The 26,732-nt window shown below is 37.2% G+C and overlaps 1 protein-coding gene across 1 annotated transcript in view; it reads left to right on the forward strand.

The window, feature by feature from the left end:
- Positions 1-26,732, forward strand: part of HSD17B12 (hydroxysteroid 17-beta dehydrogenase 12) — a 175,924-nt gene that overhangs the window by 134,723 nt on the left and 14,469 nt on the right. Inside the window, exons 5-9 of the mRNA XM_003808211.5 lie at positions 387-451; positions 1,306-1,350; positions 15,544-15,578; positions 22,893-22,974; positions 24,576-24,641. Of these exons, the coding sequence (XP_003808259.1) occupies positions 387-451; positions 1,306-1,350; positions 15,544-15,578; positions 22,893-22,974; positions 24,576-24,641 (293 nt within the window). The remainder of the gene's footprint in view (positions 1-386; positions 452-1,305; positions 1,351-15,543; positions 15,579-22,892; positions 22,975-24,575; positions 24,642-26,732) is intronic.

Consider the following 26,732-nt stretch of genomic DNA (forward strand, 5'->3'; position numbering starts at 1 on the left):
ATCCTGGACCACGGTACTCTCCACTCTTTCTACTGCACTATGAAAATTTAAGGTCTAGAGAAGAGTTAAGTAATATCTCCAAATAACAGTATGATAGAGGCAGAATATACATATCCCAAAGGGCTATGGAAAGTGAGAGGCAAGTATAAGTTCTGTCAGTTGCTGGATGGTAGGTACAGGAAGGTTTAATGAAGGAAGAGACATTTAAGTTGGACTTTTAAGGATAGATTTTGGACAGAAAGGTGTGGAAAAGGTTACACTAGCCATAAACAGTATTTTATATAATTATATATATCATATTAGTCTTGATATCTTTAATGTCATTATTTTAACAAATCTTTAAAATATGCATATGTTACTCAGCTAATGATCTTGTTCTATTTCAGTGAACAACGTGGGAATGTCGTATGAGTATCCTGAATACTTTTTGGATGTTCCTGACTTGGACAATGTAAGTCTTTCTTTGTGTATTATGGTAACAAAAATAATGCATGCAGGTATTGGTATAATGATTCACACTATGACACTGGAGTCCAGCTGCCTGTGGTTCACACGCTGGCTCTTCTGTTTACTACCTGAGTTCCCTGGGTACGGGCCTAGCCATACTTAGTCTCAGTTTCCTTGCTCATAAAATGGGCAGCTTCATAGGGGTATTAGAAAGATAGAATGAGAAAATATTTATAACCTCACTTATACAGTGCCAGATTCAATAATAGCTCTAGTTTTGTTATTACTCTTATTTTTGTTTGTGTTATATCAAAATAGCTCTGTTGTAAGTTTTATGATTCTAAACATCAACTTAAAAATTGTAAGTATGTTAATATACAGCAACATGGTTGATTCAGGTAAACCAGCTCTACCAAAATGAAAGTGACATCCTTGATGCATGCATAATCCTTTACTGAAAACGAGAAAAGCATATCATTGAAGGACTATGTAAAATTTTAAAAATTATTGAAAATCCTAGGTTCAGTAATTTCTATGCTCCATACTAGCAGAAAGGAAATTGCAAAGTATTCTATTTATTTTAGATTTAATGTGTCTTTTTACTTCCAGATTTTACTTGCACATACACTTTGGATTCTGCATGTTAGCATCAATTATCACCTTAGTTAGGAAAATATAACACTGAGAGTAAAATGAAATCTGCCTCTCTACCCCAACTCTTATCATTTTTCCAAAATATCTGCAATATCTGGGGAAATGTTCAATGCTGTTCAATGCTTCTCTAGATTACCTAAGTAGATATCTAATAGGGTCACTTTCATGATCAAGTGTATATAAAATTCTCAATTTTTTTTGCAGGTGATCAAGAAAATGATAAATATTAATATTCTTTCTGTTTGTAAGGTAAGCATCCTTGTTATAAAGATGTCATCCTTTTTTGGTTCCTTCTATTTAAAAACACTGACATAATCAGCTTGTTCACCTGAGTCTACTCTTGTTTAGATGCAGATACATGTATTCCAGATACAAGTGGTCTATTAACTTATTTCTTCAGAAAATACAAAGAACTGAAGACCAAGCAGGTGCCTGTATTATTTGACTTTTCATTTATTTTTATTTTATTTAATTATTTAATTTTTTATTTCCATAGGTTATTGGGGAACAGGTGGTGTTTGGTTACATGAGTAAGTTCTTTAGTTGTGATTTGTGAGATTTTGGTGCACCCATCACTCAAGCAGTATACTCTGCACACAATTTGTAGTCTTTTATCCCTTACCCCCTTCCACCCTTTTCCCGAGTCCCCGAAGTCCATTGTATCATTCTTATGCCTTTGCATCCTCGTAGCTTAGTTCCCACTTATGAGTGAGAACACAGGATGTTGGTTTTCCATTCCTGAGTTACGTCACTTAGAATAATAGTCTCCAGTCTCATCCAGGTTGCTACAAATGCCATTAATTAATTCCTTTTTATGACTGAGTAGTATTCCATCATATATATATATCTCGTGGTTTTGGTTTGCATTTCCCTGATCATTAGTGATGCTGAGCATTTTTTCATATGTTTGTTGGCCATTTGCATATTGTCTTTTGAGAATTGTCTATTCATGTCCTTAGTCCACTTTTTCACGGGATTATTTGTTTTTTTCTTGCTAATTTGTTTGAGTTCATTGTAGATTCTGGATATTAGTCCTTTGTCAGATGCATAGATTGTGAAGATTCTCTCCCACTCTGTGGGTTGTCTGTTTACTCTGCTGATGTTCCTTTAGCCGTGCAGAAGTTTAATGAATGAGTCCTAGCTATTTGTCTTTGTTTTTATTGCATTCGCTTTTGGGTTCTTGGTCATGAAATCCTTGCCTAAGCCAATGTCTAGAAGGGTTTTTCCAATGATATCTTTTAGAATTTTTATAGTTTCAGGTCCTAAATTTAAGTCCTTGATCCATCTTGAGTTGATTTTTGTATAAGGTGATAGATGGGGATCCAGTTTCATTCTGCTACATGTGGCTTGCCAATTATCCCAGCACCATTTGTTGAATAGGGTGTCCTTTCTCCACTTATGTTTTTGTTTGTTTTATTGAAGATCAGTGGGCTGTGTTTGGCTTTATTTCTGGGTTCAGTTGGTCTACGTGCCTATTTTTATACCAGTCCCATGCTGTTTGGTGACTATGGCGTTATAGTGTAGTTTGAAATCAGGTACTGTGATGCCTCCAGATTTGTCCTTTTTGCTTAGTCTTTTTTTTGGCTATGTGGACTTTCTTTTGGTTCCATATGAATTTTAGGATTGTTTTTTCTAGTTCTGTGAAGAATGGCAGTGGTATTTTGATGGGAATTGCATTGAATTTGTAGATTGCTTTTAGCAGTATGGTCATTTTCACAATATTGATTCTACCCATCCATGATCATGGGATATATTTCCATTTGTTTATGTCATCTATGATTCCTTTCAGCAGTGTCTTTTAGTTTATTAAATGCTTTTTGTTTATTAAATGCCTTCTATATGCAAGCACTGTGGTAGCTACTGGGACTACAAAAACTTAGGCTGGAGACTTATTTTTACAAAGATTTCATCCACACGCTATTTGTCACTGATAAATTGTTTCCATTTTGTCTTCCCCATGATGCTTTTCAGTTGAGGAACTTAAATGTTGTGATAAAGCATTGTATGGGGAATATGGAAGTATAAAGCAATGGGTGTGATTTTTAATAGTCACTCATAATAACTAGTCTGGTTGCTAGTTGCTAAGCATGTGTTATAGTCATGTCACATGTATGTGCCAACAAAAGACAACAAGCCAATACCTGCCAAAAGAAGGAATACTTAGCAAGTATGAGCATCTCAACACCATTTTTTCTTATATTGTATTAGTAACTACAAAAATGTACTGTACTTTGATTATACATACCAGAGCAGTGAAAAATAATTGCCTGAGGCAGAATTCTCATGGGCAGTGTCAGATACTTGAAATTTGAACATACTCATAGAAAGCCAAATCCATTTTCAGTAACTCATATATACTAGTTTAAGGAAATTCAAAGCATGTTTAACTCAATGTTTAACTTTGTTGTTATTAGCCAAGTTTTTTTCTCATATAAGATTCAGTTTAAGTGAGGTAAACTAATTATAAGTGGACCTGTGAGTGAGTCTGGAGCAAGACTCTCATGCACAAAATTGATGCATTTAAAACATGGCTAATAGGAATGTATCTAATAGTCCCAAGATCATTATAAGGGCTCTCAAAATGTTATTGTTGTTCTTGAACTCAGAGCTGATACAGATTTTAATAATATGTGGAACTATGACTTTATTTTTTAGCAAGCAAAGGTTTTTGATCAAAAATATCACTTTTAGTCTACAACGTATATATTTTATAATTTTTGCCTTTTGAAATGACCAACGTGTACTATTATTTTGATATACCTTTTCTGGTACATTTGGCCAAGTGCTTGAAAATAATAAGTGTTAAAAACAATGTACATGTGTTTCATAATATCTTGTGCTGAGTTAATGATAAAATATGTTTGTTTTAATTTTATTTTCTAGAATTGTTAATACTAATTTCAGATTAGTCTTCTGATAATTTTAACTCCTCTGTCAGATAAACTGTGTAAGCCATTTACTTTAGATCCATTAGTATTTTCTCTTATAACCTCCTGCTTGTCTACACTTACATGTTTGTATACTCTTATGGTGTAAAACCCTGGCCTCTTCTGTCTCCATGAACATGCCATCCCTTGGCTCGCAGTCTGCAGAAAACTAATGATAGAAAGCCAAGGTCCTGGCCTTAATCTGTGAGAATCAGTCATCCTGCTGTGCTTCATGGTCACAGACTTTATCCTTCATGCAGGATCTGAGCACAGATCAGCATATTCAGTGGTCATTACGGTGAGTCTCTGCTTAAAGACCAAATAGGGGAAAGTATGGATAAAACAGCACAAATCGAAGAGCACCATGAAGTAACTTTCAGTGTTTTAAATATAATGATGAAATAAAAATGAGATATCATTTTTAATATCTTGACAAATTATAAAATGCTTCTCCCACCTCTTCATCCTTCCTCTTCTTCATTCTTCATTGACATTGGCATATATACTTGTTCCCATGAAATGAGTTAGTGGAGACAAATGCTAATTTATTAAACACTTGCATGCCATATTGATGGTAAGTGTCATTGGCAGAACTGGATATCTACTTACAATTTTTATACATAAGCTTTATTTTGCAAACCTAATCCCATTTAAAAAGCACTAAGGGAGTTTGCTATTTAAAGCACGTCTTCATGGAGCCAAATAAGCATCCCTTCATTTATCTTTAATATGAATCTGAATTTTCCTGTACCTTTGTGATGTGTACTTCTAATAGAAAAACAAGTCAAAACTCTCAACATATGGAATCAATGGATCATGGAATTAATACCATCTGGAGGCTTAGCCAATTAGTTTTTGTTGTACTACATGCAGAAGCAATGTAGTTAACATTGCTTCTGATCACAGTTGACTAGTGACCATTCAGATAGAAAATGGCTTGACTGGAGCAGTGGGAGGTGAGTGATGTGCAGTGGCTAACCAGCAGGTAAGAAGAGGAAGTTAGGGCATGACTGGGCAAGACCTTGATTGCTGTGCTCAACAGGCTAGAGAGCTACAGAAAGCCTTCAAGTAGATGTAAGGTGTGATCTGACCTATGTTTTAGAAAGGCAGTTCTATTGGCAGAGTGACATGGTAATAGGTATTTTATGATGCATGTGTTTTTCTTACTTATACTGAGAGAAAGGCATTCACCTTGACGAAATTTGTGTGACGCTCCGAGGTTTAGGACTCTTTGGTGCTGCTGTGATTTGCCCTATAATATATTTGGATGAATTGCACCTATTGTTCTTTAGTTGACTGTGTTACGTTGCCAGGGCCAGGGCCACATTTTCAGTAGCAATGGCTGTTTGGAGCCCTGGGGTAACTTAAAAGAAGATGAAAATTGGTGCAGCTACAGAATCTCCAAAGGTTTTATTGTGGCTGGACATCAGGGGAACTGGGGCATGGATGTCTGCAGCCTAATGCCACAATGAATTTCTCAGAAAAGGCCTGTATAAGGAAGAGAACAACCTCTTCTCACCATCAATGTTGGGCCAAGTTTTATCTCCTCACTAAACTACATGACAGGGAATAACTGGCTGAGAAGTGTTCCAGGAGAGATTGGTGAAATCAGCTTGGCCTTGTGACTTTGGGCTTGTGCCCCCTACTTTGGAGATGTTTGCTGAGAAGGACCCCAGCATCTTATTGTAAGGCCTGTACTGTGCCATGAACATTGAATGACCTGGCTTTACATTCCTTCAGATCCACCTATTTATGTTCTGGATCAGTAGGTCAGATGATTGTAAAAATCACATAAGTTCCATGTTTCAATAGAGGAATGACAGAAGTGAAATATCCTGAGACCAAAGAAATTGTAGGTCACCACCAGATAAAATGGTAGTGATGTGGCCAGAAAAATATTGGGGAAGAAATATTAATCAGAAAGTTTTGGCTATAGACCCATGATGTTTAATCATAAGCAGTTCTTCCAGGCCACTTAGTTCTCCAGTTTTATCCGATGGTTTTACTTTTTAATCTTATCCAGCATTTTGAGTTTATTCCTTTCTTCCCTCTCAGTGGCTCACTTCAATGGGCTCTCCCTTTACAAGGGATGTTTCAAAGCCTTGTTGCCTGCTTTTCCAGTTTTACTCTTAAATCCTTCAGGAATAAATTTAGTCTTGCTCCTGTTCCCTGCCTGCATACAGTTAAGTGATATAGAAACTCTATATGTAGGTAACCAATATGGCAGGTAGATCAGTCTCAAACTGTAAGAGAAGTCCTACCAGACAGAGCTTTCTTCTGATTGCAGATGCTCTGTGACTAAAATCTAAGATACATCTTATTTCTCATCAAGAACAATGACCTTTATCCCAGAAACAGTGGAGTTTAGAGACAATTGAACCTCAAGACATTGAACCACACTTTTCTAAAAATAGTTCTAGTTTTATACCTGGAGGGATTTCCATCCCAGAATACTGAGAGAGTTTGCAAATGAAATTATTGAACTGCTATTGATTGCTATTAGAGAAATCATGGAGAATGGGAGAAGTGCCGCGTCTCCAGAGGCAGACAAATGTAGGTTTCATTTCAAACAGGGTGTACACTGAGGTTCACATCAGTCCAAAGACAGATTCTAAAACAAATATTGCTGTGCCGTTTGTTTCTGATTTGAGAGCACCTGTTTTAACAGCTACCAAATTTGGGGTTGCCTTGCTTTTCTGGGCCAGATTATTCTTTTTTATTCGCAATTTTCAGACTTCAAGAGACCCTAGACTCTTCACTCCTTTCCAGATAAGCACTGCCCAAACAGTATTACCTGAACTGCCTGTGGTGCCTATGGAAAGGTGGGAAAACCATTCCTTCAGGTGATACTGAATCCTAAAACTGCTGCTGCGCTTAGTGAATGAGGTGGAAGCTAGACAATGGCCCTGCCTACAGCTGAATCTCTTAGGAAATGTCCAGGCCACCATTCTGACAAGTAGACAGGATGTTCTGACCTTCTTTATTACCTTTTTCTTAGAGCAGAGAAGGAAATGGATGGGTGTGTGGCCCAAAGTGAAATATATTAACAGCCTCCACATATTGCAAAATACTGTTCTGTTTTGTTGTTTGCTTTATTTGGGAATGGGGAAGAGCATCTCAAGCAGGGGGTTATATAGTAATTTCTTTTTACTTTTTTTAAGTCAATTTGAGATTTAATATTTTTTTTATTATACTTAAAGTTTTAGGGTACATGTGCACAACTTGCAGGTTTGTTACATATGTATACATGTGCCATGTTGGTGTGCTGCACCCATTAACTCGTCATTTACATTAGGTATATCTCCTAATGCTATCCCTCCCCACTTTCCCCACCCCACAACAGGCCCTGGGGTGTGATGTTCCCCTTCCTGTGTCCAAGTGTTCTCATTGTTCAATTCCCACCTGTGAGTGAGAACATGCGGTGTTTGGTTTTTTGGCCTTGCGATAGTTTGCTGAGAATGATGGTTTCCACCTTCATCCATGTCCCTACAAAGGACATGAACTCATCTTTTTTATGGCTGCATAGTATTCCATGGCGTATATGTGCCACATTTTCTTAATCCAGTCTATCATTGTTGGACATTTGGGTTGGTTCCAAGTCTTTGCTATTGTGAATAGTGCCACAATAAACATACGTGTGCATGTGTCTTTATAGCAGCATGATTTATACTCCTTTGGGTACATACCCAGTAATGAGACGGCTGGGTCAAATGGTATTTCTAGTTCTAGATCTCTGGGAAATCGCCACACTGACTTCCACAATGGTTGAACTAGTTTACAGTCCCACCAACAGTGTGGAAGAGCATCTCAAGGAGGGGATTATATATTAATTTCTTTTTACTCTTTTTAAGTCAATTTGAAATTTAATATTTTTATATTAATTTAATTTTTTACTTTTTTTGGGGGGGTCAGTATAAGACTTAAAGCAGGGGCTTCTAATTTAGTTCTTCCTTCATCAGACATTCAACCAAGGTGGGGGCTTGAAACCATTTCTTATTAGGGGTGGGTGTGGGTAGGGCACCTTTCTGAACCCTCCAGAGTGTCATGCGCCCACTGCATGTCTTCCCTTCACTGAGCATTTCATTTTTAGACTCTTTCTTTCTTTCTTTCTTTTGTGTGTGTTTTTCTTTTTTTGAGACAGGGTGTCACTCTGTCACCCAGGATGGAGTGCAGTGACACTATCATAGCTCACTGTAACGTCGAACTACTGGGCTCAAGCGATCCTCCTGCCTTAGCCTCCTGAGTAGTTAGGACTACAGTCATGCACCACCATGCCTAGCTAATTTTTAAATTTTTTATAGAGATGGAGTGTTGCTATGTTGCTCAGGCTGGACTGGAATTCCTGGCCTCAAGCGATCCTCCTGCCTCAGCTTCCCGAAGTGCTGGGATTACCAGTGTGAGTCACCATGTCTGGACTAGAGTTTTTCTTAGATTGAGTCTCTCTTTCAGTTTAGAGCCTCTCTACAGATTGTAAGCACCATGAGGGTTGGTATCATGTCCTTTTCCTTTCCTGCTGAATCCTACCTGGGCCTCGCATACGTAAGGTGCACAACACATTTTTTTTTATTCTAAGAAATAATAATAAATGAATGATTTTTTTAAAACAAAATTCTGAACTGAAAAAACTGAACTGAAATTTTAGTTCAAGTTCTTTGGGAATAAGGGTCACACTGATTGTATGTGGCCCTAGAAGGTTGAACTTGAATCAATCGCTATTTATACTGAAGTAAATTGTGAGAATGTCCTAATCTTTGAATCTGCCAGAAGTGGAAGAGGCGGAAGGTGAGTATCCTGGGTCAGAGGTTGTAAACTGTTGGGTCTGTGGGCCAGAGGTGGCTGACGAACACATTTTGATTGGCTCAGTTTTCAAAATTAGGAAATTTTACACCGAGATTTCTAACTTCTCTTGGGAAAAATCTGAAAATTGGGTAACACAGACCTGAATTACTACATGGCAGCAAGTGACTAGAGCTGAGTAGCTTCCGAATATATGCAGTAAGTTAGGCCTGCAGCTCTCTAGATTGCCACAGTCCCCACCAGTCCCTATTGTTTGACTTCTCTCACTCATTTACATTACCTCTCTGACCTTTCAGGCACTTGAGTTTGGGTTCTTCTGTTCCAGTTGACTCCAAGTGTTCAATCTACTCAAACAGAATAACTGCTTGGAGAAATTGAAGGACTAGAATGACATCGACTAAATTAATCTCTTCTGTCTTAGTCCCTCTGGGCTGCTCTAACAAAATACCTTAGATTGGGTAGTTTATAAAGAGCATAAACTTATTTCTCAGAGTTCTGGAGGCTGGGAAGTCTAAGATCAGTGCCCCACCAGATTTGGTGTCGAGTGAGGACCCCATTCTTCATAGATGGAGCCTTCTTGCCATGTCCTCATGTGGCAGAAGAGGCAAACAAGCTCCCTCAGGCCTCTTTTATAAGGGCACCAATACCACGTGTGAGGGTGGAACCCTCATGATGTAATCATTTCTCAAAGGCCCCACCCTCCTCTTAATGTCACCATATTGGGGATTAGGTTTGAACATACAAGTTTTGGAGGGGTGGAGGTTGGGCGCAGCGGCTCACGCCTGTAATCCCAGCATTTTGGGAGGCTGAGATGGGTGGATCACTTGAGCCCAGGAGTTCAAGACCAGCCTGGCCAACATAGTGAAACCCCATCTCTACCAAAAATACAAAAATTAGCTGGGCATGGTGGCACGCGCCTGTAATCCCGGCTACTCAGGAGGCTGAGGCAGGAGGATCACTTGAACCCAGGAGTTTGAGACCAGCCTGGCCAACATGGCGAGACCCCATCTCTATCAAAAATACAAAAATTAGCCAGGCATGGTGGCTCACATCTGTGGTCCCAGCTGCTCAGGAGGCTGAGGCAGGAGGATTGCTTGAACCCAGGAGGCAGAGGTTGCAGTGGGCCAAGATCGTGCCACTGGACTCCAGCCTGGCTGGCAGAGTGAGACCCTGTCTCAAAAAAAAAAAAATTTGGAGTGGGGGGACACAAACATTTAGACTATGGCATCTTCCACCCCATGATTCTCTGAAATCAGAGTATGAGGCCCTTTGCATGCTTTTTGAAAATTTATTTTTTCCTTTTTATACCACAGTGTATTCATTGTATGTCACTTAGCCAGAAGTGCCTTATGCGATGCCCTGCCCATGGAGTAGATGATAAAAGTTTAGATGAATGGACAGATGGGTGAAAAGCACGGAAACATTTGTTTTTCTCACCTGGATTTGCCTCTGGCGTGTGACACAATGCCAGTAGGGGGAGCCCTCTATTAATTTGAAAATCCATGAGAACAGTCTCCGTTCAGCAGTCTAATTGTATTTAATTTAGGAATTATGTTAAGAATGCATCCCGGCACCCTGCTTCAAGAATTTAACAACATATTAGGAATATGATAAATTATGGGAAGGAGAGTAAAACCCTCACCACTGATCCCCATCCATGGCTTTTCTAGATGAAGGCATTCCAAGTTAATAGCTAGTCTTTTAATTCATTTTGAAATTAGTTATCGTTATGCTCCTAAAAAATTCCAAATTATTGGATACCTTTAGTCCTTAGAGTGTCATAGTAATGGCCTGCTTCAGGCATAACTACAAAATGATGGTTTTGCCAAACGGCATGATAACCACTCTGCATTGTTTTCTTCTTCCAAAAATGAGAGAGTAGTTATAGATTGGTACTGATGTTCTTTTCACCTCCAAATGAAGCTAGGTTATAGGATAAATGCCTTATATACGAGTGAAAATGAAAAATCTCTGAGAACTTTAGAAATTATTTTCTCCTCCCCAAACCTGTCACTTTTGAGAAGTCAGCTTATTTTGGAAAAATTTAGGTATTGGAAACTCTTAGCATACTATAGTATGTGAAACTTATAAAAACTGTGTATGATTGTATATGCAGTCTTTTTTTTTCTTTTTTTTCTTTTTTTTGAGACGGAGTCTCACTCTGTCGCCAAGGCTGGAGTGCAGTGGCGTGATCTCCGCTCACTGCAAGCTCCGCCTCCCGGGTTCACGCCATTCTCCTGCCTCAGCCTCCCGAGTAGCTGGGACTACAGGCGCCCACCACCACGCCCGGCTAATTTTTTTGTATTTTTAGTAGAGACGGGGTTTCACCGTGTTAGCCAGGATGGTCTCGATCTCCTGACCTCGTGATCTGCCCGCCTCGACCTCCCAAAGAGCTGGGATTACAGGCATGAGCCACTGTGCCCGGCTGGTATATGCATTCTTTTTTAAAATTTTGTTTAGAGTTTATGAATTATGGCTTTGGAATCATTATTAATTGGCATGGAGCTCTTTGTTCTGAAAAGTTCTTTTTCTTTTGATAAATTAATGTAGATCAAACCAAATTTATTACAAAAGGAAAAATTTTATTTTGAATGATATAGGATTGAATTTAAGGTTAAGTAATATGGAGCTGGGAAAATGGCAAGGCAGGGCTCTTAACTTTCACAAAAACTTAACATTAATAAAAAGGGAAATCAAATAATACTTGGAGATCTCAAAGCACTCTTAGAAACTTTGTCTAATTAAGCTTTCCACCCACTGTGCAATAAATATTCTGTTAGCTATACAGGTGAGATTCTAAGAATTTCTAATTAAGTTGTGTTCTTTTTTACCGCGGTGCTCAAATTACACAGTTTGCCAAAGGAACTGTGTGCTGTGTCATTGTAGCATGATTTTCAATGGAGTTACCATCTAATTTCTCCAAACCAGGCATTGTGTAACACTGTTGTCACTTTCTATAATTATTTTCACTGTTACACTGTGATTTTGAAAAATTATTGTTAATGATTACAGTTGAAAACTTGTTTAAGGTATTTGCATCTAAGAAATTGTTTACTTCCAAATTGTGTGGGTACGTTTTTAGTTACTTGGATTCAGATCCTATTTATGGTAAGCAGGTTTCTTTGGGGTAGAGGGAGGGCAGATGTGGACAAAGTGGCTATTTGTGGTATCCTAATTCTGGGTATGAATATCCTGGATTCCAGGGGCTTTGCCTGGATTCTAGGGTGAGTTGTTATACTTTATTCTCTACATGTGTATTATGATAATACAGGTGATTAAAGCATCTTGAATTTTAATGTAATCTTTTAATTTGAGCTTTTGATTGTCTTTTTGAACATTATGCAATCATGTTTTCTTTGTACTGTTCTCTCTAAAAAATGACCAAATGCCAAAGATTACATGATATGAGAATAATTTGCTTATATTGTATCATTTTTCATACTAAATTAATGAGTGGGAAAATCTACATTGGCTCCTGGGTATAAAATAAAGTTCCTTCTATAAACTGTTGATTACTGACGCTACAGGAGTAAAACAGAAAAAGTTTTATTCATATTAGGTTTCTTTTAGAAATAAGATTGTGGAGGCTTTTCTAATTGTAAAAACAATGCAAGATTGTTGCCAAAAGTATGAGAAATATATACAAACACTAAGAAGAAATTAAGTCACTTTTAGTCGTAACTGCAGATGGTTACATTTTAATATAACATTTTCAAGGATTTTCTAGGCCAGCCAATGCATTTTTGCTGAATAATCTAATCATCTAAATAATCTTAATCTAATAGTATTGATTTTGATTTTGTATAAGCTAAATAAGCCTCTTATTTATTTCCCAGCCAGAATATACATTGCTATACCAGTAAATACTAGTAAATATTTTACTCTTGACATTGAATCAAATTCTAAAGTTAGCTGTCATCAAGACATTCATTTTTCCTCATATATTTGTATACTTTTTGGCTAGCTTGCATATAAAGTGATAACAATACCTTAAGTGTGATATAACATATATATTAAACTATCCCCTTTAGATTCTAGGCATCTAGGATTTTCTTGTGGTGAGGATTAATGATACTGTCACTGAAAATATATATGTATATAAAGAGGAAACACTTTCCCTGCAAGGACAAGGATTTCACACTCTCACTGTTGTAGAAGCACAATTGTAGAAACTTTTGTCTACTTCTTAGGAAAGAATTAAAATTGTTCGCTATACACTTTTGGAAACAGTCCCAATGGGGAAGAAAATGGGTCTGGAAATCATGTTTACTACTACTTGTCTAATATTCTTAACCACTGAACTTGCAAGTTATGGTAACCTTTTTTTAGAAGTGTGTTAAGAGGAACAAAAATTTTTCTGGTACAGCAATTATCACCTGCAGATGGCCTAAAATTAGCATTGAGTTAACTCCAGAAACAGCCTGTGAGCTGTGAAATGGAGTTCAGATAGATAGTGAGAATTCACAGAAATGCCTGGTATATTCATATAAATAACCAAATATCAAGATACCAGCTGATGCTTACAGATAACTCTACTAATAACTTAGCTAAAAATCCTATAAAAATTTGGTGTTAAAGAAAATTTAATTTGATCTGAATATAACGAAGCCTCTTAACTAATGCGTAGAATATTAACGATTTGTATATACATACTCATATAAAGAAGGCTTGAAATTGAATTTATTGTGACTTATAATCTGATTAGAAGGAAAGATAATTTCATTGTAGATGAAGGCATTAATCAATTTGATAAAAGCATGCAGATTTCAGGTTAAGTTTTCTCAGGCTTTTCATTGTTATTATTTGACAGATTAAAAAAAGATGTCACATTTTATGACAAGGACAGAGAATTTAGAGTCAGAATGTAAAAGGAGGAGCTCATGAGCTATGAGAAAGAAATTAACTTTTGCAGGGGAGAACTTGTGTCTTTGCTGATGAATCCTCTAGTCGTTGAGCATTCAGCAAATATTTCTGGCCTTTAATAGCCAGGCATTGAAATCAGTGTTTATGTCAAGTTATTAAAACTTCTTGAGTTTTAATTCATATATATAAAGAATATATTTTGAACATGTCCCTACATAAAAGGCCTCTTGATGAAGGAAACATTTAATGTTTAGCATGCCATGATATAATTTTGTAAGTATGGTTTTATGTTATGGGGTTTTGTTTTGTCTCATGATTTTCTAGATAATTTTTGCCATTCAGAAAGCAGACATTTAATATATACATGACATGCATATGGTATAAGGGAAAAAATAGCTCCTGATATTCCCCCATCTCACTGCCCCCAATATTCCAACTGGAAATAGAAGAGGGACTGTTTAAGAGAGCCAAACAGGCAGTGGCTACCCCTTCTGGACTCCACTTAGCTGCTTTATAGTTAACAGATCTCATTTCCTTAATACAAATGCGCACGCACACACACAGACACACACACAGACACACACACACGTGGGTAAAGACATTTTTATTACCAGTCTCCTTCCTTATTCTGTTTCTGGTGACCTCAGAACTTTGGAGAACTGAATTATAGCTTCCCTTCACAAAATGCTGGGGGAACTCTTTATAATACTTTAGCTAAGCATTATGGTCCCTGATGAAATGTGCTAAATTTAAAAAAAAAAGTTTTCAAATACTGTTAGGGTTTTGTATAATCTATCCTTTACAATAAAATACCCACCACTGTTAATATGCCTGATGTACATCTGTACTACCATACAAAGCTGTTCATAATACATCTGGATTGGATGTCCACATAGCAGAATTTACCTTGTTAAATCTGGCTGGCATTTTATTTCTTCAGAATATTTCTAGGAAAACAAAACTCCCTTCTCATCAGAATGCTGTCTACTTTAATTAATATGAAGTATTATTCAAGATAGAAACAACAAAATTTCTATGCTTAGCATGCATTGAAACCTTATTATTACAAAACAGCATCTGTTTCTTAGAGAACTGATGATATCCAGGAGTCAGAAATTCACGTTACAGCCTCAGTATTTAACTGTGAGGTGATTTTGACTAAACCATTGGACTTCTGAACTTTTCTTGGTTAATAATATATCAAAACAGAGTTTAAAAATAGCCCCTCTCATTATATGTATTTAGTCAACAATTATGGAGTCCTTAAAAAATGCAGATGTCACCTTTTCATGTTGGTTACTAGAGATCACATCTTAACTCTCTTTAAGGATGAGTTTTACTTACAGCTAACTAGACCAACAAGAGAAATGAATGTGAAGTTACACTTACTCTTTGCCAACCTACCACTTTATGGTATTCTTTTAAAGACTTTTTTTGGCTGGAAAAGTTTATGTGAGCTCTTGAGGTTAGAAAGCTTAAGTCATCTTGGTAGGCAGGATATTTCTTCTGATAACATATATTCTTTTCTGAGAATGCATTTTGGGAAATGTAGATTTTCACTGTAAATCCTTCATTGTTTGAAGAACTCTGTGCCAGTATTACATTTCAGGCAAGACTAATTTTAGCCAGGTTCATTAAAGTATTACCTGTGTTCTCTCCAGTAATTTCAGCTGGTTCCTTTTTATGCCCTCTTGACACAGTCACATTCTACAGTGTACAGAAAATAACCTGCTGTCTGTAGAAGTGGTGAATGGTTTCATGATTCCCTTCTTTTTAGTGTGGGTGAGTTTTCTTCACTCTTTTTCTGTTGCCTGCATCCTCGGCCATCATGAATGTTTTGCTTTCTCTCTTGCAGATGACACAATTGGTACTGCCTGGCATGGTGGAAAGGTGAGTCACAAGCTCACATACAAACACTGTGGAAGCAGAGCTCATAATTATTTAGAGGGAGAATCCTTGCTTTGAAAAAATCACTGAAGTGACTAATGAACCAAGCCTCCATGTCTTAGCCACAGAGTGATGTGCCAGGCGAGTCACAGTAGAGCATGAGTCATCGGTGGTGGAGGCCTTTTCCACTCGATTCCCTTTTTATTTCTCTCTCTAGGGTTGTAGTGGTTCCTTTAGATCAGGATGAAAAAGCCTGCCTGAGTCACCATCACTAACTCAATTGCCTACTATTCTGAGGGGGCGGATAGAGTTCCTGGGATATTCCCGGGAATACCTTCTTAAAGCTGTATTCTCTCAAAGCCAAAATCAGTGGAGTTGGATGAAGCAAGACCTCTTCCTCTGGTTTTTCACTTTTTACTGGGAGAATGGCTGTTATATAAAGTGATTATAAGATGTCAAACCAACCCTTGGAGGAAAAGGCAATGTCCACTCGCCCCATCTTTGTTCCAGTTTGAATTGGTTCTGCTAGTACATGCCGAATGTCTTCATTTTGATTGAGAAATATGTTGTAGATTTCTGTTATCTGAAATAGCATGAAGTGTAAAATTGTAATTAAGCTGTTTCTTCCTTGGAAAAATCTGAATGATGTCTAGGCCTTCAAAGAAAAGCTGCTAAAAAGATTTGGGCTTGCATCCTGAGCTAGCTCGATCATTTGCTGAATTTAGGGCATCGTAGTCATCTTTTTTTCTGCAAAATAACTATGAGTTTGGAAGAGACCCAGAGGAATCACAGCTTTGAAAAGGGAAGACCCAAGGACCCTACTTCTGTTAGGAAACCTCTATGACCTACTCCAGGCAGGGATTACAGCTTATGTTTATTGAGTATATAGTAAGTGCCAGGAACTTAGTAAGTGTTAACTCATTTAACTTTGATAGCCTCCCACCATTGTACAGATGAGGAAACTGAGGTTAGGAATCCATTTGTTGAGCATCTACAGGGACTAGTTAAGAAACGGTTTCTCAGCAAAGCTCCTTGTAATCCCATTTTATATACACTATTTTGTGTATTTTAATTGTTTTATTTTAGTAACACTTCCCTTTAAAATCTTCAAACTGCCTATTGTTAGGTGCCAGTGAGAGTGGACCCCTGATGGTCAGATATATAAATGGCAGTGGTTAGACCAGACCAGAACCCTAGAAGATGGTAGAGTTGGGGCAAAGTAGAACCCAGGAGGGATTAAATTTGGGCCATCACCTTAATCCTAGTTTTGACATCTGCAGGTAACATGGTATTGGTTCAGAATAGTAGATCTATCCATTAAAAAAGAAACACTTATAAACCACAGAGGTATTGTAAAAGGAATTTTTAATTATGTTGATGAAAACCATATCAAAAGAGATAATGGTTGCAGAATCATTTTACAGCATAAAGTCTTAGAGTCAAAGAGTCACAGAAATCCAGTGTATTAAATTAATTGACAGTAACCTCCCTCCTTTGACAGATGAAAAAATAGAGGCCCAAAGAGATGGAGTGCTATGAAGCTATACAGTTAGTAAATAATACAAAACCAAGAAGCTGGGAACTTCACTGCTACCTCTGTAGACCTGACAGCCATGATCACAGCTGGAGCATTACATAAAGGCAATGCAAAAAGGGAGAGTCCATCCATTCAATAGGCATTCATTGAGTCAAGCGTATCATGGATGAGTTGGATCTTTGCCTTTTAAGAAATCAAGTTGAAGCTGGGCGCAGTGGTTCACGCCTATAATCCCAGCACTTTGGGAGGCTGAGGTGGGTGAATCACTTGAGGCCAGGAATTCAAGACCAGCCTGGTCAACATGGCAAGACCTCATCTCTACTAAAAGTACAAAAACATTAGCTGGGCGTGGTGGCACACAGCTATAATCCCAGCTACTCAGGTGGCTTAGGCACAAGAATCACTTGAACCCTGGGAGGCATTGGTCGCAGTGAGCCAAGATAGTGCCACTGCACTCCAGCCTGGGCAACAGAGCGAGACCCTGTCTCAAAAAAAAAAAGGAAAGATCAAGTTGATTTTAAACTGAGGTTGAGAAATGGTGGGAAGTTTTCAGAAGCTATGACTGAACCTGACACCACATTACCATTTTGATACGTCTTAAGAGCTAGTGAGAAATATATGTGGATGTTATGAATCAATACTTTTGGTTAGGAAAAGGAACGTCTATGTCTACTTGAATTAAAGAACTTAGTTACTAGATGTGTCAGTCAAGGTAAGCTACCTGCTGAAACATGCCACTCCCAAATCTCAGTGGCTTAACACATAAAGGTTTACTTTTCCCTCCCCTCTCTACCCGTCATTCAGGGATCTGAGGCTCCTTCCATCTAGGGGCATCATCATTTTCTAGGGTCTTGGAGTTCTCTGCATCCAGCTGACAGATGAAAGACAAGAGAGTAAAGATGGTTTTAAGGGAAGTTTCACTTCTGCCCACATTTCATTGTGCAGAACTCAGTCACAGGCTACAACTACTGCACAGAAGGCCAGAAATATTAGCTGTATGCCCAAAGAGGAGAGAAAAATTCCAAGTTAGCAGATCACATTGAAAGCATTCTTACCTTACATATTATAAGTGGTTTCATTATAGCCTGCTCTTTACACCATCCCCAAATGGCTTATTTCCTATGGCTGGTTTCCATAGCATTAGTATCTCCATTGAGTAACAGCAGAGTCCTTTATCATGATCCTTTGTTGTTGTTTTCCTTCCACTGCTTCCACCTCTGATGTGGGAGATTTTCCAAACCCTCTAGAACTATAGCCTAGGGCCAACTGACTATCGCTAAACAAGTACCTATAATCAAACTAAGGTATTTTTACCATAGATGTAGAAAGTACATAATTACATTATAGAGGAAAGTTGCTCTTTTCACTTCCCTGGAATTATAAACATTGTGTACAGCTGGAGCCAGGAGGTGGTTGCCATAACAACCATGGGAAAGCTAAAAATAGCCCCTTTCATAACTGTATTGCTTAAGGTGGAATTATGACATGTTATGGTGTTTTAGGGCAGGTAATTCTCTTTCATGTGCTGAATGTTTGCAAACTTTCTTCCACAAAGCAATATTTTTACAATGTAAGTATTTGGATTGCTGGTTCTAATTATACACCTGACCCCTGTGTTCTAAGATTCTTTTTGACATAGATCTCTATTTTTATAGGTTTCTCAGTCTTCGTGAGCGTCTGTTACAGAACTGTCTGTGCCAATTTCAGTATTATATTTAAGCTTTAAAAAATATATATAATGACAACCCTCCCCCTCAAGAGCCTGCTTTTGTACTCCTTGATATGAAGTGGAAATGTGAAGAATTGGGATGGAATTTTTTTTTTTTTTTTTTTTTTTTTTTTTTTGTACATTCTTCCTTGGCTACAATCAAATTCTGTATGCAGTTAGCAGTCCCCACTAGGATTAACCCTGCAGTTCCGGTTCCTCATAGCAGCAGGTCTCTCTTCCCACCTGCACTGTGGGACAGTGATGAGGTTTCTAAGGAAGGTAGAAAACAGTGACTTACTTCAAAGGAGACCTATTACGTCCTCTATGACAGTAGAATTTTTATAGAGGTGTGGACAAGGATACCACAACAGTCTGATAGAATATTAAAGCACTTATAAAATAAAGGCTTGGCAATTTTTTTTTTAATCCAGGTGACAATTAAGGGAGTCTTATTGGGAATTTCACAGGTCTGAGGGAATTCCATGAGAGAGCATATCTATAGGAAGCTGTAAGTGTGAGGGACTGAGTTTTATAGAGTTGGGCGAATTTAATGTCCGGCTTGTGGGAGGACTAGTAATTAAAGAGAATATGTTTATATGAAAAGGTACTTTCCTGTCAGCAATTGGTGTTTTCTGCTTTGGGTTTTTTCGCAACATTTTAGTTCTAGTAGATCCTCAGTAATTTGTACCACTGAGACAGCATTGTGTGGCTGTTAGCAAGTAAGCAGTATAATGAATTAAGAATGTTGCATTACAGAAAACATTGCTTGACTTGTTTATTTGGATATTTGTCATAACAAACTAGAAAATGTGCTGAAGTATGAGCAACATGAGTCTTCATTATAGAACTTCAGCAAAAATTCTTAATGTACCTTCCAATCTTATAATTGTTCCCGAGTCCCCAGAAAATGAGAGATTAACCAGGGTTTAGTTTCATGTTTGTTTCTGTGTGCAATTAAGCGCAGCCCATTTTGTCCTTCTGCTTGATATAACAGAGTTGTCATGAGTCTGGCTGTGCCATGGAAACTGGTTTGACGTCACTAATTCTGCTTAGATGGAGGATTAGAGCTAGACAACACGGTTGATTTTAAGGTCGAGTCTTTTGTGCCTTGCAGTCCCAAATGCTCAGCCCCATTTCTACATAGAGAACAGATACTGTATACAGTACAAAGATTGAGGCAGGCTACACCAGTATATTAGCTGTGATTCAGACAGAACTAAGTTGAATATTATTGCCTTTGGAAAGAAAGAGCGAGAGAGTTTTACACTGTTGTGTGTGTGGGTGTGGGAGGAAGGTTTTTGTTAGACAAATATGTGAGCTTAATGGTAGGACAGAGATTTGTAGAAGGGCTATTTTCTCTACTGTCACTTTGGTACAATTTTAAATGCTACTCTTTTATTTACTTAGGTCGAGTGCATTCTTGCTTTATCATTTATTAGTCTTAGATTTGTTTTCATGTGTTTTAGCATGCAAATACTGTATTTTGTATGAAGTACCCTCAAACTCTGACTTTTCACTAATTCAAAGCAACTCCACCTCCTAGAAGTTTTCAATAGGATTAGAATACTTGAGAAACAAAATCTTAGTTGCCTTAAGGAGCAAACAAGTAAGGGAGGATGACTGCATGAATGTGACATTGGATAATTGATCTGTATTGTATTTTAATATGGGAAAGGAACTTTTATTATCTTTAAATGACTTTTCCTGTACTTAGATCATTGCTTTGGTGAGTGAAGTTTTAAGGGTCTGTTTTGATCAGGTCAAGATTTAATTTTTAAAGTGCACTTGATAATGTTAAATTTTACCTTTTACAGATTTTTAAATTGCATTTTGTTAGCGAGAAATGAAATTTAAAATGTAAGGTTTCTGTTCAAGGGCACATATAACAACCCCAGCTAACTTGAGTATAATGGAGCATTTAATCCAGCTGTTAGGCCAAGCAGTGATAGGCTGCAGCTTCAGTGGAAAGCCTCATTTTTCTGCATCTACTTCAAACTAGTTGTGTCTTCACTTGCTGTGAATGAGTTTGGACATAGCTGTTCCCAGTTATGTGAGAAAAGGTTAAAATAAAACACTACCCATACCTACAAGGATGCTTAGGATGCAGGAGAAGGGTTGACTTGTCAAGATTGAGGGTTACTTCTTAGAAAGCATATTGTGTTGCATACGATACAATAGCTCTCTTAGTTTTCACTTGATTGGGATCTGCTCCCAGTTTAAAGGTGATACATTCCAATATGTCATAAATATTTTTCTCTCTCTTTTCATAGATTTGTTGAGATAAATTTCACATACTGAACAATCTACCCATTAAAGTATACACTTTAATGGTTTTTAGGGTATTCACAGAGCTGTGCAACTATCACCACAGTCTAATTTTTGAACATTATCAATACCCAAAAAAGATAAAGATATTTTAAATATTACAAATTAATACTAAATTAAAAATCTCCTGTAACAAAAGTGGTTTTTCTATTTTCATCAAAGGAATTTCTCAGAAATATAGATAAAATGAAAGGACTAGATATTCATTGCTAATTTACCAGTTTTTATGTTCGAATTGTTGGGTTCTAACTCCTGATACAAATTCTTACCTTAAAATTTAAAAAGAAAAGACTTTTCTGCTTCTGAGGAAGACACAGACAAAAAATACCAGAATGATATAATTAACCCATTGACTACTTATTTCCAACTTTATTCAAAACCCTCCTAATATTTTTAAATTTGAAATGTAATTTTTATCATCAAAATCTTAATGGATTTCACAGTTTAGGAAGGCACATAATACTAATAAGGACTTCTGTTAAACAACAACAACAACTTCTTTCCAGTGACACAGACTAAGCTGAGGACTCCCACTTCCCTTTGATGGTTGAAGTGGCATCTCGCCTAGAGGCTGGCAGATGGAGCGGGTGACTTTTGGGGATTATTTCATTTCAGATTTATGCCTAAAATAACTTAAATGCCATTTAATCACGTATCCTTTATTATTTTGCATAAAGGGGGTCTTTATAGTCCCTTTTTTAAGCTAAAAAAATAGGTGTTGGGAAGTAAATTCAGACAAAGAACAATGAGAAAGTGGGTTAAGGAAAGGAACCTAGTATGGGAGATAGGAGGTGGGTAGGATCAGGTTGCAGTGGCTGAAAAAGGGGAATCCTCTGAGAAGAATGGATTTGAGGGGAAGATATGGTAGCTGTGACACTCCTAAACCATAATTCTACACTTTACCTGACCTATACATACTTTTTAACAACTGGTATCTTTATAGCATTGCTTTTCTCAAGCTAATTTTCACTTTTTTGTAGAATTAGAAATTCCTGGTAACTTTGATTTTTAACTTTCAGTAGTCTCTAAAAGTTACAGTAACAATTGAGCTTTGCCTTTTGGCAAAAGACACAGTTTGATGAACTAGAGTCACATAATTTTAGAGTCAACTCTTTGTTGGTGCCCAAGTATCTACAACCCAGGGAAAGTAGAAGTAGAAAGTAAAAGTAGAATCTACAACCCAAGGAAAGGACATAGCCATTCACTCATTGCCAGAAAGTTTTATTAAGTACCTGTTGGTTATGTGCTCAGTACCGTGTGGAATATTTTGAGGGAAAGTGGGCTATTATATCCAGAAGCTTATGGTTTTGTTGGGGGGAGGAGAGAATGTTTATATACATAGAATGATTAAATCCTACAGTAAAGTAGTATGTGACGATATGCTAAAATAAAGGTGTATGCAGGGAATATAAAAGATCTGTAAGTAAAAATTCTCAGCACTGTGGCTAGAGAAGACCTCAGAGGGTAGAGATCAACTCGAGGAGACTGGAGATCTGATCTGGTTATGCCCTGGGTTACTAAGACTGGGAAATGAGCTAATCGTGAAGAAGAGCTATTTTTAGTTGATTGAATTATGTCTCATTTACTGACCAAGCATAGCACATACTGATGAAAGGCAGGGAGAGATATGTGTTAGAAAAACAGCTACATTATTCTGTTTCAAATAATTATATATCTCAATCTGTAATTCACAAACAACTGCATACTGTGGCTTCACTCCTTTTACATGGTACATTTTCCTTTTTAGATCCAAAGGGGCTATTCTGAACATTTCATCTGGCAGTGGCATGCTCCCTGTCCCACTCTTGACCATCTATTCTGCAACCAAGGTAAAAAATATTTTCTTAAATCATGTCAATATAGTAATAAGGGGTAATTTTTAGTCTGAGAAATTAACGTAGATTTAACTTTCCTGAAGTTCTGTTCTTGGCAGTTTTCCAGTAGACTGAAAAGAAAAGGAAAATACCCTACTTGAGTTTCAAAAGAACCAGAGTTGGAGACATACTATATACTTACAATAAACTTAATGTAAACTTACAAATGGGACACCAGGATATCAGATTCACAGATGCTGTTTTTCTCCCCCCAGCACTCTACTGATTTTGAAAGTGATACTTGTGCCTTCCATAGACAGGTGACCTAGGCAGATAGCTTAGTTAATTAGAACATGATGTTAATGAGTCTAAGATTGGAGATTTGATACATGAATGAGTCCACTTCACACAGCATAGAAGAAATGCATCTAGTCAATGTGTAAATGTACATAGCAGGCACAAGATAGACTGGGCGAGAGTGTATTTTGCCATGTTGTCCAGGATTCATAGACATTCTTTGTCACTTTTGGGGTGAGACAAGAATTTTCCAGAACTCTCTGGACAATGTCATAATTTCATACAATATCACCATTAACCTCTTCACATTACTGCTAGGAAAGTAATTTAGAATGAGTCTCCTACTGCCTGCAGGTCAATGGCATCATCTTCAGATACATTGTTGAGGCATTGAATACATCTCTGAAGGGAAAATGATCACTTAGATGTTGAAATTAAGCAGGCTTTTAGGGAAAAATAAACAAAAATATGTACAGTAAGAACTTGAAACATTTCAGGGAAGGAAAAGAGGAAAACTCCGACTTCTTTTTCATGTGAAAAAACAGTCACCACTGTCTTTTGAAAAGCTTGGTACCACCTCCCAGCCCCTACAATCTACTTTCTGTATCTGGGAACATACTGTAGGCAAATTTAAAATGAATGCCATGTTTCTTGAAGGGATTCGTGAACTTCAACTTATCTGTTCTACTCCATGGCTACAAAACTATGACTAATTAGGACCCTTGAAAAGTCACTTGATTCTTTGCATTTCTAGTCTGAGGTTGCGTCCACATTTGAAAAATGGCACATTGTATTTTACAAATAGATTTAAGGTTGTATTATCAGAAGAAGATGGGCTGTCACATTCATCTCTATACTTCTTGGATCTTGTCATCCCAAAGCACCAAGAGGATGCTTGTTCTGTTCTTTTTAGCAACAACAAAATCCCCATAGAACAGAGTTGAATGGACTTCATCTTGTGTTTCTATTTGAGTGGCAAGTGGAGAGATGAAATGAGTCTTTCGTTATATAAGAGAAAAAATATTTTTTCTTGGAAAGTAATTTTCTGAGGGGAGAAAAAGATAAGAAAAGCCTTTTCCAGTTAAATCAAAATTTGATCTGGATATTATATTTGGTAATATAATACTTCATTTAGTGGCAGATAAAAACAGCTTGAGGTTTTCAGGTGTTTTTCTAAGTTCTCTTCTGCGTTTGAAATGAAAAAAATGATGAGAAATTATAGCATTAAATGATTAGTTTATTATTTTGTTTCCATGGCTACAAATCAGGCAGATTGATGTAATGTGTGTGTTTTCTTCTCACTCCCACTCCCCTCCCAGACTTTTGTAGATTTTTTCTCTCAGTGCCTCCATGAGGAGTATAGGAGCAAGGGCGTCTTTGTGCAGGTGAGTGGAGTTTGTTTCACTTAAGTATCCCTGTTTTTGTGTGGTTTCCAGAGCAACTGTTGCTGTCTTGGCAATAACAAAAAAAATCATATTCCTAAGTAAGTGAACGTGACATTAGCACACCATTAAAAACATGGTTTCTTTTTCCTTAATGCACTTGTCTAGATTTTTAAAAAATTATCCCCTAGAATTTTCAAGTAGGGATACCTAAAGTGGAACTAAATGCAGTATAAATAGCTGAAGCATACTTTTTAAGTTCTTAGGGTTTCATTTTGAGAGACCGAGACTATCGGCATCTCTCTCTTTTTTAATTGTGGTAAAATAAACATAAAATTTACCATTTTCATCATTTTTAATATGCAGTTCAATGGCATTAAGTACATTCACATAGCGTGCAACCATTGTCACCGTCCATGTCCAGAACTTTTTTCATCTTCCAAAACTGAAACTCTGTACCCATCAAACATGAACTCCCCATTTCCCCTTCCCTCCAGCCCCTGGCAACCACTAGTTGATTTTCTATCTCTATGAATTTGACTACTCTTAGTACCTCATATGGGTGGAATCATACAGTATTTGATCTTTTGTGACTGGATTATTTCACTTAGCATGTCTTCAGAGTTCATCCATGTTGAAGTATGTGTCGGAATTTTCTTCCTTTTCAAGGCTGAATAAAATGCCATTGTATATAGACCACATTTTGCTTATCCATTTACATGTCAGTGGGCATCTGGGTTGTTTCTACCTGTTGGGTATTGTAAATAATGCTAATATGAGCATGAGTGTACAAATATCTCTTGCAAACTCTGTTTTCAGTTCTTTTGTATATGTATACAGAAGTGGAATTGCTGGGTCATATGGTAATTCTGTTTTAAATTTTTTGAAGAACTTAGCTATTTTCCATGTCAGCTACACCAATTTACACTTCCACTGGCAGTGTGCAGAGTTCCAGTTTCTCCACATCTTCACCAACACTTGTTATTTTCTATTTTGTTTGTTTTTTGTAATAGCCATCATAACGGGTATGAAGTGGTATCTCATTGTGGTTTTGATTTGCTTTTCCCTGATGATTAGTGATATTGAGCATTTTTTCATGAGTTTATTTGGTCATTTGCCTATCACCTTTGAAGAAATGTCTATTCCAGTCCTTTGCATATGTTTAATAAAATCGTGTTGTTTGGTTTCTTGTCATTGGGTTGTAGGAATGATCTATATATTCTGGATGTTGTCCCATTTTAGATACATGATTTGCAAAGATTTTCTCCCACTTCATGAGTTGCCATTTTATTCTGTCTTTAGTCTGCATAATATCTTTTTATTCACAAAAGTTTTTAATTTTGATGTAGTCCAGTTTATCTATTTTTTATTTTGTTGCTGGTGCTTTTGATGTCAAATCCAAGAAATGCTTGCCAAATCCAGTGTCATGAAGCTTTTCCCCTGTTTTCCTGTAAGAGTTTTCTAGTTCTAGCTCTTTGATCCATTTTGAGTTAACTTTTATATACCTTTGAGTTTATTATGTAGCTAGCAGATATAATGCTGTGAAAACACAAAATATGAGAGAAAGCAAATATAGGAGTTTTGGTGGTTGGCAATTTCAAATTAACCATTCTTCAATTGAAAGAAATAGTGTTTCCATGCTCAGGCACTTTTAAAAAATGTCTTGGGAGAAGTTGCAATTTGTACCTCTTTGCTGCTCCTGCCTATCAGCTACCCCACCTCTGTGCACGTCTGGTGTTCACTGTGGCTTTCATTCCTGTGAGGCAAGTATTTCACTTTTTGTATCCTGAAGCCACAAATGATCGATCAAAATAATAATAGTGAATATTTGAGTGGATACTTTTCAGGTACAGTGCTAAACACTTTAATATGTATCATTTCACTGCATCTCATAACAATCTCATACAACGGTGTGATGATGATTATTATTATTTTTAATTGCAGAAATTGGGGCTTAGAGAGGGTAAGCCACTTGCCCATGTTGAACTGGGACTCAAATCTGGGTCTGTTTGGCACTAAAGCCTTTGTTCTTAACCACTAGGCTACTTGCTCCAGGCCTGTAAGTCAACATTGAACACTTACTGGATCCATCTG

The sequence above is a fragment of the Pan paniscus genome, chromosome 9, assembly GCF_029289425.2.
Source record: "Pan paniscus chromosome 9, NHGRI_mPanPan1-v2.0_pri, whole genome shotgun sequence".
NCBI lineage: Eukaryota > Metazoa > Chordata > Mammalia > Primates > Hominidae > Pan > Pan paniscus.